General features: G+C 32.2%; 2 protein-coding genes and 2 long non-coding RNA genes across 4 annotated transcripts in view; 2 read left to right on the top strand and 2 right to left on the bottom strand.

Moving 5' to 3' along the window:
• Nucleotides 1-7,080: 7,080 nt before the first annotated feature.
• On the bottom strand, nt 7,081-7,979 carry LOC142228540 (uncharacterized). Its single transcript, XR_012720199.1, has 2 exons — nt 7,478-7,979; nt 7,081-7,417 (listed from the first exon to the last, which is right to left on the bottom strand). It is a non-coding gene; the product is annotated as an uncharacterized LOC142228540 (long non-coding RNA).
• Nucleotides 7,980-8,153: 174 nt separating this feature from the next.
• Nucleotides 8,154-8,846, bottom strand: LOC142228541 (uncharacterized). The gene is made up of 3 exons (XR_012720200.1): nt 8,741-8,846; nt 8,607-8,657; nt 8,154-8,395 (listed from the first exon to the last, which is right to left on the bottom strand). It is a non-coding gene; the product is annotated as an uncharacterized LOC142228541 (long non-coding RNA).
• A 64-nt stretch (nt 8,847-8,910) lies between these two features.
• LOC142228538 (diphthine methyltransferase) overlaps nt 8,911-13,158 on the top strand; it is a 37,751-nt gene continuing 33,503 nt past the window's right edge. The window contains exon 1 of the mRNA XM_075298998.1: nt 8,911-9,034. The gene's annotated coding sequence lies outside the window, so the exon portion shown is untranslated. The remainder of the gene's footprint in view (nt 9,035-13,158) is intronic.
• Nucleotides 9,313-11,834, top strand: LOC142228539 (uncharacterized). Its single transcript, XM_075298999.1, has one exon. The coding sequence runs from the start codon at nt 9,704-9,706 to the stop codon at nt 10,595-10,597; it is 894 nt and encodes a 297-aa protein (XP_075155114.1). The 5' UTR covers nt 9,313-9,703; the 3' UTR covers nt 10,598-11,834.

Genomic DNA, 13,158 nt, shown 5'->3' with positions numbered 1-13,158 from the left:
CGTCGGATGTGAAGAAATGTGATGGGGTAGCGACGAAGTCTTTGATTTTGGCTCATGTTGCCTCTGACAGAACAACCAGAAGCAAAAACAACACTTTTGATGCAAATAGAACTCTTCAGAGGAACTTGGAGGATACAGATATGGAATATTATGACAATGCTTCTAGTGCTGCTATGGGTAACGGTTCCAGCGAGAGGCCGAAGAGACATGCGAAAAAGATGGAAAGAGAAGAAGTGATGGTGATGGCTGAGAATACAGGTAACGGAAATATTAATTTTAGGTGCGGGGATGATGGACAAGGGAAAAGAAGGAGAATGGAAGATGAAACAATATTGTATGGCGAAGGCCACAAAGGAGATTTTGCGGTATTGGTGGATACATCACAAGCTGATGAAATTAAGAACACAAGAAGGAAAAATGGTTTGTGCCTGTATGAAAAGATTAAAAGTATTATTTCGGATAAAGATGAAATTGATGAAATTAAAGATGTTGATCTGACACTATATAAAATAAAATTCCTGAATGCTCGTGCAGCCAACAGGTTTGCAAACAATCCCAAACTTTCTGAACAAATGACAAAGGCTTTTTTATACCAAGAAATTATGTACACACAAAAAATATTTTTTCTGATTCAATCACCAAATTAATTGATCCAATTAATTTTTTAATTGAAATGTCTTCAATCACGAAAATGATAGTATCAATCACAGTTTTAATTGGGCATAGAAAAAATTCTTGATTAAAAAATTAATTGATTTTTTCAGCAAATTTCAATTAATTTTTAATTGATTTAATTAAAAATTTAATTGATGTTGATTGCAAAACTCAATTAATTTATCAATTAAAAAAGGTAACTATTTTTAATTACTTTCTGAATTGGCTTAGAGTTTTTATTTGGATTAACAAATGATTGTTTGAAATACATTTTTAATTAAAAATTAAAAACAAAAATCAGCACTTTTTTTAACTGAATTAGTCTTCCGAATTTGATTAAAAAGTTAATTGTATCAATTATTTTTTTAATTAAAAATTTTAAAATTTTCCATCATTGACTTAATTAACTTAATGTTTCTATCATGATTAAAAAGTTAATTGTATCAATTAATTTATTAATTGAAAAAATTTTCAACTTCAATTAACTTTTTAATTGGAAATATTTTGGTGATATTTTTTTCTGTGTAGAAACTTTTGGAGTTTTGAGAAATGTTCCTCTTTCGAATTCTGAACGGGAAATCAGAAGCGACATTGAGACATTTCTGACTAAAGAGAAGCCCAATTTAAAAGTCATGTATGTGCAAAGTTTCACAAGAAGAGATGAAAATGACAGAACAAAAATGGTACAAACCAATTCAGAAAAGTAGGCTTTTCTGGAGGCAGCCATCCTGAACATGTAAAAGTAAACTATACTGTATTGAAAGTCGAAACATATTATCCTGCTGTTAAGCAATGCAGAAATTGTGGAAGGTTTGGGCATCTTAAAAAAGGTTGCAAGTCAAACAAAAGTGTATAAAGTGTGGAGTAGAAGGCAATGGTTGTGATGGCAAATGTGAAGTGGTGAGATGCGTCTTATGCAAAAAATGGGACACTCTGCTGCAGACAAGACTAATGGCCAGTTATGTCAGGTCTGGATATAGGAGGAGAAGTTCAACAAATTGATGACTGAAAATAAAATGGCCACATCTGAGGTTATGAACACTTTTGCGCAGGTTAAGACAAATAGATTTGATCTACTGAAGGACAATGAGGAGTATCCCTAGCTGTCAAGCACTGAAAAAATGTGAAAAATAAAGTCAAAGAATCTAACAAGATTCTTACACCGTGGCCGTATAGTTCGGTGGCTAAAAAGGTCAATAGAGCCAGATCTATGCAAGAATTTGTCATTTGCGACACAATGCAACACAGGATGTTTGCTGAACCAAGCCCATCAGTACCAGTTTATCAGCACCCAAAATACAACACTGCATCGGAATTGGAGAAGATTATGCATGAATTTCTACGTTTCATGAGAGACCATTTTGCTCAAACTGGAAGTGAAGCTGGACTTGTAGCCGTGAAACATTTCACAGGTCGTTTTAACAAAGTTGGAATCAATAATGATTACCAAATAATATCTCAAACCAATAATAATGACAATCACAATACTTCAGTATAATATACAACCTCTCAATAAGAACGTAAGCAGCCTTGAGTATTTTCTGAACAACGAAGGATTTGATGCTTGTTACCTATCGGAGACCTTTGCTCTAAATGAGGATTCCAAAAAAAGAAAGATTCAATAAGAACGTAAGTAGCCTTGAGTATTTTCTGAACAACGAAGGATTTGATGCTTGTTGCCTATCGGAGAGAAAGATTATGCATTTTAATATGGTAGAAAAGTTAAGAATAGATGGATATGGCGGTATTGCCGTTGCCTTTAGGAAATATATTAATTTCACTGTTATAGATTTTCAGTCCACACAAGATATTTTATTTACAAGAACAAATAATCTCAAAACAAATTATGTTTTATGCTCGGTCTACTTTCCACCATCGATTAGTCTAAATTTATTTGAGATGGATTTCTTATCGAAAGATAGACTAATCGGTGCCCTTGGCAACATGAAAACTGATCTAAATCTGATTGAGGATCTTTTTAAGAATGACATTAAGGAAGCCACCTTTGTGATTAAAGAAAACAAGACTCCCAAAAGTTTGTGGAACAACAATCTACATAACCTTTTCAGAGTATTTAAGGCTGCTACAAAACGATGTACACAATATCCCTCTATTGAAAATTTACAATTGGCAAGAGAAAGGAGAAAAGATTGGAAGCAGGCTGTATCTATAGCAAAGAAAGAAAACTATAAAGATAAACTAGATGAGCTCAATAGGAGACGTGGTACAAGGGAGTCCTGGAACTTCATCACAAACGTCACTGGAAGACAGCGAAAAAATGGACGAAATCTATGGAACCAGGATAACAACAAACAATACCTGGAATATCTTGAAAGTCAGGTACCAAAGGATGATGAAGTCTGTCAGGACTTTCTTGATCGCGGAAATGTCAATTTTGAATATGAAGAACTGGAGAGAGTTTTAAAAGAAAGGAAAGGCTCATCAGCTGGTGGTTGGTGTGGCATAACGTACGACAATGTAAAAGAAGAATGGAGAAATATAAAAATAGTACCGATCCCAAACCCCAAAAAAATTTGGAAGATTTTAAAAACTTCAGACCGATCTCTTTGATACCTGTTTTTCTTAAAATCACGAACATGCTAATTAAAAACAGAATAGTTGACTTTCTGGAATCTAGAAACCTCATTCCTGACAGATGTTTCTCTTATGTCAAGCACAGATCAGCTGCAACGTGTGTTAATGAAGTACTGCACAGAACAACAATCCTTAAAAAATGGCTATAAAGTACTTTGGCTTGCTCTGGATATTTCTAATGCCTACAGATGTGTCAAAATAAATCTTCTTAAAAATATATTGCAAAAATCTGACTTTCCCTGTCATTATATTTCCTGGATTTGTAATTTTTTGTCTAAACGGATACTAAGACTTGGAAAAGAAAGAATTGAAGTCAAGAATGGGCTACCACAAGGCAGTTGCATTGCACCCTTATTATTTAACATCTACACGGTTGAAAAAGACTGTTTTTCATATGTTTGGCTATAAACATTATATGTTTGGAACACAATTTTTTAAACACAATATTTTTGAGTGCAAGCATATAATGTTCATAAACTAGCATAACATGTTTGGGACATATATGTTAATATGTTAGAACATATTATGTTTGGGACATAAAATGTTTGTAAATATAATATGCTTGGATGCAAACATATATTAATTTAGAAATAGCCTATAAACATATATGTGTTTAGTAGCTTGGAGCGCTATTTAACAGGGAGCGATATTGAATTAAGTTGGTGGTTGTGGCTTGTTATTACAAAATTACCATTTTATTTTTCCTTGGGCAATTGATCAGCTACTTCTTTGATCCTTACAAACTGTGTGGTCCGTTGTTCGAATCCCCGTCCGGCAAAAGGTAAAATTAAAATAAAAAAAAATCATACAATTGAATAATTTCTTCTACAATGTTTGTATTACAGAAAAAGGTGCTAAGAACTAAAAAATCTCGTGGAAGTGAGAAAGATGTGGGGGAATATACAATTGGGCAGAAACAAAATTTTGAGCATTCAGGTCGAAAACCCATGTTGTTAGAACCTATATTACCTGTTTATTTTCATAATTCGTTATGATTGTAAATATATAAATAAATAAATAAAATTTTGAGCACAATATTGTTTGGGAGAATTTTTTTAAGCATATAATATTTTTGGGTGCAAAATGCTTCCAAACATATTATATGTTCACATAATAACATATTGTTTTTTGGAAGACAACATTATTGAATTTGGATGCAAAAATACAAAATGTTTGGAACTTAGACTACCCAAACATATATTGTTTAGACCAATATGCTTTCAAACATATTATATATTGGAAGAGATCAAACATATAAATGTTTGGGCAATACCCAAAAATATATATGCTTGAAGCAAAATATGTTTGGGAGTATATGTTACAGAATCGATTTTTTGTGAGCGTGTACACGAGGAACTTACATTGTGTTGAAGATGAGAAAACCTTCCTGTACCAATATGCTGATGATTTCTTAGTCATGACCTTTGACAGAGACCTACAGAAGGCTGAAAACAATCTCAATGCAAAAATAAGACAATTTTATTTCAACTGTAAAGAATTGAATCTCTCCTTCAATCCTGCCAAAACTCAAGTTATGTATGTATCCAAAGGAAGTATGTATTGAAATTAATGGTGTGTAAATTGAACAAACAAAATAAAGTATCTTGGCCGGACTTTTACTGCGTCCTTGTCTGCTAATGAACACATAAAAAGACTGAGTAAAGAGACAAAGAACCGGATTAATTCTTTCAAATTTCTTACATCGATCAAAGGAGGACTATCACCTGTTGTCTCGCTCAATATCAACAGTAATCTCGTTAGATCAAAACTTTTCTCGCACCACCTCGGCGCATGCGCCGGATAGTATAAACAAGAAAATAGCTACAATTCAAAATTCTACACCCAGAAAAAAGTGCCTTCGAAACTAAAGGAAAACATTTTTATCAATTTAGTTTAGCCATTTTATTTCCATTAGGTCAAATTTTTGTGTGAAATAATAAAATTTACTTGATTCAGTAAAAAAATCCTAAATTGAAAACAGTTAGGAATAGTTCATTAACTAGAATAAGGCATGGAATTTTACTAATACTGTTTTCTTCGCTGGGTATAAGAATTTACTACTGAACAAGAAAATTTTATTCACTGATAACAAAGCATTCGTAAAAATAAACAAAAACCGAACTACAACCAAGTTTCCTCAAATTTAGTAAAATGTCTTATAAAATGATAATTCTGACTAGAAAGCTTATCATACATACGAATAACACTTAGCATAGAAAAATATTTTAGTTCATTCGAACTAAGAGGTATTCAATCCATTCAAAACTTAAGGAAACACACTTGTTAAAATATAGGAAATTTTCCTATATTTCTTTTATCGATACCTGTCATCGATGTAATCGATATGTTTGCGCGGGGGTTGTTTTTTTAGTTGGAATCGCGTTGTTATGGTATAAGGAGAGATTGTTAAAAAATAATATAAATAAAATATATAAAATATTTGTAATTTTAAATTAGTGAGAAAATTCTTCGTTTTTTCAAAATTATTGAACATAAATAACAAACAATAAGTCTATCAATGGTCGTGATAGTGTATAAAGAAAGAAAACAGCAACAGAAAAACAAACCCTTCATTCGTCTTCATTTTGGAATCTTCAATTATCAGGTAACATTCATACAGTGACACTAACCTTTTGTGAAAAAATTGGTTTATGATTTTTCTATATTTGTAGGTATTGAAATTGTAAAAGGAGGACAAAATCGTTACGCAGCATCTTATTAAAAGTGAAAGGAACAAAAAGAAGAAAACCATTATGTTTTACAGTTGGTAACATTACATGGAAATTGGAAATAGTGGAATAATAAACTAATATTTCAAGGACAGTCGATGCTGCTGATTCTTAATAAATATATTTAATATATTAATAAAACATGTCTTTTATTGAGGAAAAATTGCCTATATAAATAAATAAAACTGTATTTAAAAAGGTAAGCAGTTCTAATTTTGAAGTAAAAGGTTTACCACAAATATGTAAGATTTATCCAAATGAATGAAAAAAGTTCAATAAAATCATTCCATATATGAATTCAATTCAGTTAATTTTTTTCATTCTGTAGTATAGTGGTACATAAATATAGGAAAATGTTAACTAATATATGGAATGCATTCTACCTAATTTCTACGAAAATCACATCGTTCAAACAAATAAAAATCTTTGGCGCTATACGAAGTTCAACTTTCTTCACAATGAGTTCATTTTAACTTAAAGAAGCGGTCACTTTTTTCTGGGTGCATGTTCTTAAAAGCCTTTGTTTATTCTTTTTTTCTATGGAACTTATTTCAATATTTTGAAATATATAATTTGAATAGGGTATGTTATTCGGGGTATATTCCAAATTAGGTGGGTTCACATTCTAAAATTTACGTGTTTTGGAGGAAAACTTGTGTTTTGAACTTGTTTTTTAGTATGGCGAAAACGACTCGTTTTGAAGTGCTTATATATATATATATATATATATATATATATATATATATATATATATATATATATATATATATATATATATATATATATATATATATATATATATATATATATATATATATATATATATATATATATATATATATATATATATATACACCCAGAAAACAAATTCGTTGCCTCAACCGAATTATTTGCCAACCGAAAGCAGGTGGTTCCATCAACTATCAATGATATCTGTCAGCACAACTAACATTTGGCAATTGTAACTACATGGTAGTATGTTGGATCAACTTTGCATTGGTTGTCGCAATTTCATATTAATTGTTTTGTTTGTTGGTGCAACCGCCCTCGATTTTCTTTACTATTATCCTAACCAAATTCCAATATCAAATGAAAGGGCAGATTATATTGAGATTTTATTAATTTATTACAAGATTTACAATCATAATAAACTACGAAAATAAATACAACAAAGGCTTTTGATCTACATATATGTGAGATCAATTTACATTACAATTTACAATTTTTATAGGTAATGTTTGTATACCAATGACAGATGGTTATTAGGTTGCAATTATGTGGTCAAACTACAGAACTTAATTCAATATATACTTGCCAGAAATTTCTTCCTTAAGCCTCTAGATATAAATACAGATCGACTTAGACTCTTCCTGTATTCTTAATACAATAAAAAAGCTCGCTTGCCGTAAAAAGTATTTGTGTTTGTTGGTGTATGAAGCCTGTAATTTTTATGGAAACTTTTGTAATATTCCTTTTTTATAAATCGGTGCGCTACTTACCTGAAGGCAACTTCTTTTCTATGGGATAAACTTTATTCAATGTATTGCGGACTATTATCAAGTAATGTTGTTCCCCGTTTTGCAAATTTTGTAGCGTCATACCATTTACCATGTCGATGTTGATATAAATATTTATTTGTTGCAACAACTACCTTACGCCCGTCCTATAATTGAACTAAGATTCTATTAGTATACTCAACTTTTGGTTGTACCAACCATTTGTTGATTCCCATGAAGTAGGTCTCACTATGCTGGTGGTTAGCTCAACAATTTTATGCAGCTTAAAACCAAATTTATCGGCATTGATTATTGTAACCAATTGAATGATTATGGGAATTTCGTTTTGATCCTGTGAACTTTGTTATGGTCGTGTTGAATGTATAATGGGGAAAATAATCAAAACATTGTTCTTGTAACAAAAAATAAGTTACTGACATCATTTCCTCATTGTAATTATCGAATTGCAACCAACCATTTCTCTGGGTGTATATATATATATATATATATATATATATATATATATATATATATATATATATATATATATATATATATATATATATATATATATATATATATATATATATATATATATATATATATATATATATATATATATATATATATATATATATATATATATATATATATATATATATATATATATAATATCAGCTTTCATATTCCTTTGTTCAATTTATCTAGGTTTTTTATATGTGTCCTCCAGGCTGGATTTAGTGTCCTGGGTCACCTAATTCCGATGGAAACCTTCATTGGGTGAACCACGAAACATCTTTTTTGAAAAATGTATTACTGATAATTATGCCCAATATCATTTCCTATCATTTGGAGAGGATTTTATTTCAAATTGGCCGTCGCTGGGGTTTTGTCCTGCCCTCCAATTGATGGAATTTAAATCTGGAATTTGACAAGGAACCGAGCTGATTTAGCACATGTATGATACCTCAAAATGTTCGTATTGATGTCATCTATCATGTTCCCTTGTCCAAATTTTCTGTGTTTTCAATATATGGAAACCGGGCATTGGTTAGTGTCCTGACCACCCGTTTCAGAACTGAAAACTTGGAATTTGACTGGGAACCGAGCTGATTTGGAACATAAATTATACCTTAAAATTTTCGCACGGAAGACAGCTTTCCTGTTCCTTTGTCCAAATTTTCTAGGATTTTATTTTGTGTGATATATGTAATAGATATCATTGATTTCTGAAGCAAACTAAGTGATTTGGACAATGAGTCATACCTTAAATTGTAGCTAAAGAATCCGTCTACATGTCCATTAGTAATTGGACAATTTTATATATTTTTGTCCAGGAATCTGGTTCTCCATTGAAATTCTAGCTCCGAACAGTTGATAAAAAATGTACTTTTTCAGTTTTTCCGTCTCTGTGTCACCCGGTTTATTTGTTTTTTCATTTATTTATTGTTATCGAAAATTAGCGACGTCGCTAACTTCACGGAGGTTTTTAATTTTATATACTTTCAAACAAGTGTCATTCTTCTTAACATTGCAAAAACTACTGGGCCTAATACGAAGGTAGGTGTTATATATGTATTTACAATTTAAGTGTAAATATCTTCGAATTTTCTTCGCAATATACACAATTTAGATGTAAACAAACGAACCACACATGAGTTACACATCACAGCGTTGCTCTAACAAAGTACTTAAAATACTACAATTTGTTCGGATGTATATTTAAAAAAACGTGGGATCTGGGTTGTTGTTCCATCCAATTGTTTCTTCATTATTTGTATCTGGTTACACTTTCTAACATTTATTTTAAATTTGTATTTATACCTTTAAAGAGAAAATACAACTTGTATACTTTTACTACATTAGATAGCAACTCTGGTGGTTGTCTCTAGCTACTTCCAATGAAATGACGTTTGCGCAGTTTGTCACTCTTATTGGAAGTTTTTGGAAATTTTTTTCCGTACATATTGATTAGTAGTTATGTCGCTTTTTATTGTTTACTCTGAACGTTTTTGTTAAATTTTATGTAAAATCGTTTCTGAAATCCAAAAAAATAACAAAAAATTTGGACAAGAAGTGCTAAAATATTCTGCAACGATAAAAACTGTAATAGAAATATTGATGCAAGCCAATGGAGCGCGAATCTTGTGAAGTGAGTGTGTGAGTTAAAAAAAAGTGAAAAACAGAAACAGCGATTGATACAACATCATCGCCAAACCACCACTACAGATGTCCACAGGAGTGGGAGGTGGAGGGAGCATAACGACAGATCATCATAGCCGCTTGTATTTCCTGAATTCACCCACGGCACCACTGTCCGCACGCGACCCCTTCTTAATCAAACCCGAATACCTCAACTATGATAATCCCATGCATCATCTGTACCCAAGTAATCGGGGGCTTATAGACTACAATAATTATACGGTAACAGCAGCGGCGGTAAATGCAGCGGCAGCCGCTTCAGCGACAAATAACAGCACCAACAATAACACCAATAATAATACTACATCTGCCTCCTCCACCACCAACGCCAACAATAATTCAACCGCTGTAGCTGCCGCCGCTGTCGCTGCGAATTCAACTGTAGTGGCAGCTGTAGCCCTTAATTTGGAGAATACCTTCCATCACCAAGCCCAGCAAGTGGTTCAACAGCAACAGCAACAACAACAATTGCAAACTACAAATACCCAGCACGTCGTCAACGCCTCCACAACCCCACACCCGCTGCACCATACCCTCAGCACACCCCCAACGCAGTCAACACGCGCTCAAAAAGCAGCCCGACGTCGAAGTAACGAATCACCAGAGGCCCGCCAACGAAGACTGGAGCGAAACGCCGCAAGGATGCGCGAGAAACGCGCCAAGGAATCTGAAGCCGAGTATCGTTTACGCCTGGCCAAAAATGCCGAGGCGAATCGTGTACGTCGCCAGAATGAAAATGAAGTACAAAGAACCTTAAGACTGATGAAAAATGCAGCTCGTCAACGATTACGACGGGCCAGTGAAACGCCCGAGGAGAGAAAAAAGCGTTTGGCCAAGGCAGCTGAGCGTATGCGTGTAGCCCGTGCCAAACAACCAAAAATACCGAAGCCGCCGCTGGAGGATCGTCTTAAGGGCTACTAAGAGAGACACCAACACAAAACCCGCAAACGCAGCGCCACAAAAAAAAACGTATCATCATCATCTAACTGTAACTTGAACTTTTTTCTTCACGTCTGACAAAAATGCAAGGGAAATAGGAGTCGTCTCATATTACTATTGGGTTGCGATATGAGGTAGTAACAACCAGTGGGCGGGAAGATAAGAGGAGGAACGTGAGATGACGATGATTATATAGGCAGCACATTTCAGCTAAACATTATATTTAACAAAAACCAGCAACAACAATAACATAAACACACTAAAATCTACACTCAGAGAAGAAAGCAAACAACTGCACATTAGAAATTATAGGCACCATCCCATCCCCATCCAACAAAGTCATCACACCATTACTATTCTAATATTTTGGGTCCCACTATTGGCCTAATTTGAACGAAAGCTTCTTTGACTTATCTCTGATTTACTTTATCATATGTTCTATGCCAAGAAGCATTGAATATTGAATATTTCACATATTTCGAATATGATTTAAAAGTTTCCAATTCATATACTTCTACATCTCAATAAGGGTATACGGTTGGCATAACAAATAATTTAAAGTCTTGTAAAAATTAAAGGTGGTTCTAATCATACCATAACCGATTTAAAAACAAATCTTCAAGTCGTATGGATTATTGTTTTATTAAACACAGAAAATTTCATGCATTCATATTGTTACTACGATTATTTTTTATTTTTCTTAACAAATAACCAAGAACCTACAGAAAACAACAACAACAATGATTAGTTTTTTAATAGAAAAGGAGGCAAAAGTTTACACGGAGAACCTGCAAAACAAAAAGTTACAAACGATGCGCTTTTTATTCTATTGGAGTGTACTTAACAGGAAGCATGGTGCTGTGCACAAAATGCTATCAATCGAAAATCGATTGATCGATCTATCCCATCAGCAACGCGTTACTCACTCTGACCAAATGAAGTGTTTGTGTGGTTTATTGTCGTTTTCGTTGACGAGCTGCATCTTTCATCAGCTTTAAGGTTCAGAGTTTTTTCTGCATTTTTCAAAAAAAGAGGTATCCCAGCCGGCTTCCACACCAATATCTATAAAAAAACAGAGTGTAAACTATCATCCACGCACACCTGCAATGGTTGTGTTATGTTCACAGATAATCATAATAACCTTAAACTTATTCTTATATACTATAAATTAAATTATATTGGATTTGTCTACAAACAAATCCTAATGTCTAATTTTAAATGTTTGTCTTGTTTATATACTTCTATTATGGATGGATAATTCATTGACCAATCAATATTGGATATGTCCAACACGTATTTGTGATAGAGGATGTTATGTACAGCACGTAAATGGTTGGTATAATAACTTCGACATTTTGAAATTGAAAATGTTTGCGATAACGAATCGATATAAAAAAGGTTAGTAAATTTTCTCTTATACTTCGTAAGTCACTAGCAGAAAATGTGACAAACATCTCTACTATTGGGTAGATAATGGTTTGATTTATTATGATGGCATATGTAACTATTTTCTTGTAAAGTGGGCGAAAATGTCCAAAACCATTTAGTCATAATATAGTTCACTTTTTTGTGGAACTATTAGATCTTATTCCCCTATTTTATCATTTTTTTTCGAACATTGATAATTGGGAGGCTTATTCCCATATGGAAAGAGATTCTTCCAATTTCTGTGTTCTCTGTAAAATTAGTGTATTTAAATTGGATATTGATTTCCATTTAAAATTGATATCGATCATTTCATAAATTTGTGATTTATTTTCCAACCATGAAAATTGAAATATTGCATCGCTTCTTGGTCCCCGATTACATTAAAAACCCAAATTTATAAAACTTTCTTGGTCTCCAACAATTTGTTTTTCTACAGTTGTCTTCGGTTCTTGACAAAAACCAATCATTGGGTCAAACAGATTGTATGTAACAAAAAATTCATATATGATGAACAAATGAAACAATACATGAAAATAAAATGCGGATATATAAAAACAACATTAACAAAAATAAATAATGACAAATATATATATGCGATATATGAAGAAGCGTAGATCGTAGTGGTAGTAAAATAAAAAAAAACCAACTAATATTTATTAATGAAAAGCTATATAATAATGGAAAAAAATCAATTACATGCCTCATGGTTCTCAATCCCATGCTGAGATGTTGAATGATTAAGGATCTAAAAGAAATGAACATATTCATACATTTAACAAATACAGTAGTGATGGAAGGATCATGTTACCATACATATTTTTTTGTAGAAGTGTAGCAAAGATAATACATATATATATACATAAAATAGAGTAAAAAATAAAATAATAAATACATCTATATATATACATAAAAAAGTACTAACATATATAATAGTAATATTTATAATTATAAAAGAAAGTAATAAGTACGAAAAGGCCGCGCAAAGTTAGTACTTAAAGTAATACTTTGCCTCATCAAGTATATAACACTAAAGAATGATAATTAAATACAAGCGACAAAAGCATTAACACTTAAAGAAAAGAATCGTTTTAAGATTAATAACAAAAATAAAGTAT

Source organism: Haematobia irritans, chromosome 3, assembly GCF_050003625.1.
Source record: "Haematobia irritans isolate KBUSLIRL chromosome 3, ASM5000362v1, whole genome shotgun sequence".
In the NCBI taxonomy this organism is placed as follows: domain Eukaryota; kingdom Metazoa; phylum Arthropoda; class Insecta; order Diptera; family Muscidae; genus Haematobia; species Haematobia irritans.
This window is presented reverse-complemented; position numbering and strand designations above follow the sequence as displayed.

Excerpts from the sequence above, each read along its gene's own strand:
- LOC142228539 (XM_075298999.1), top strand. The coding sequence starts at position 9,704 with ATGTCCACAGGAGTGGGAGGTGGAGGGAGCATAACGACAGATCATCAT.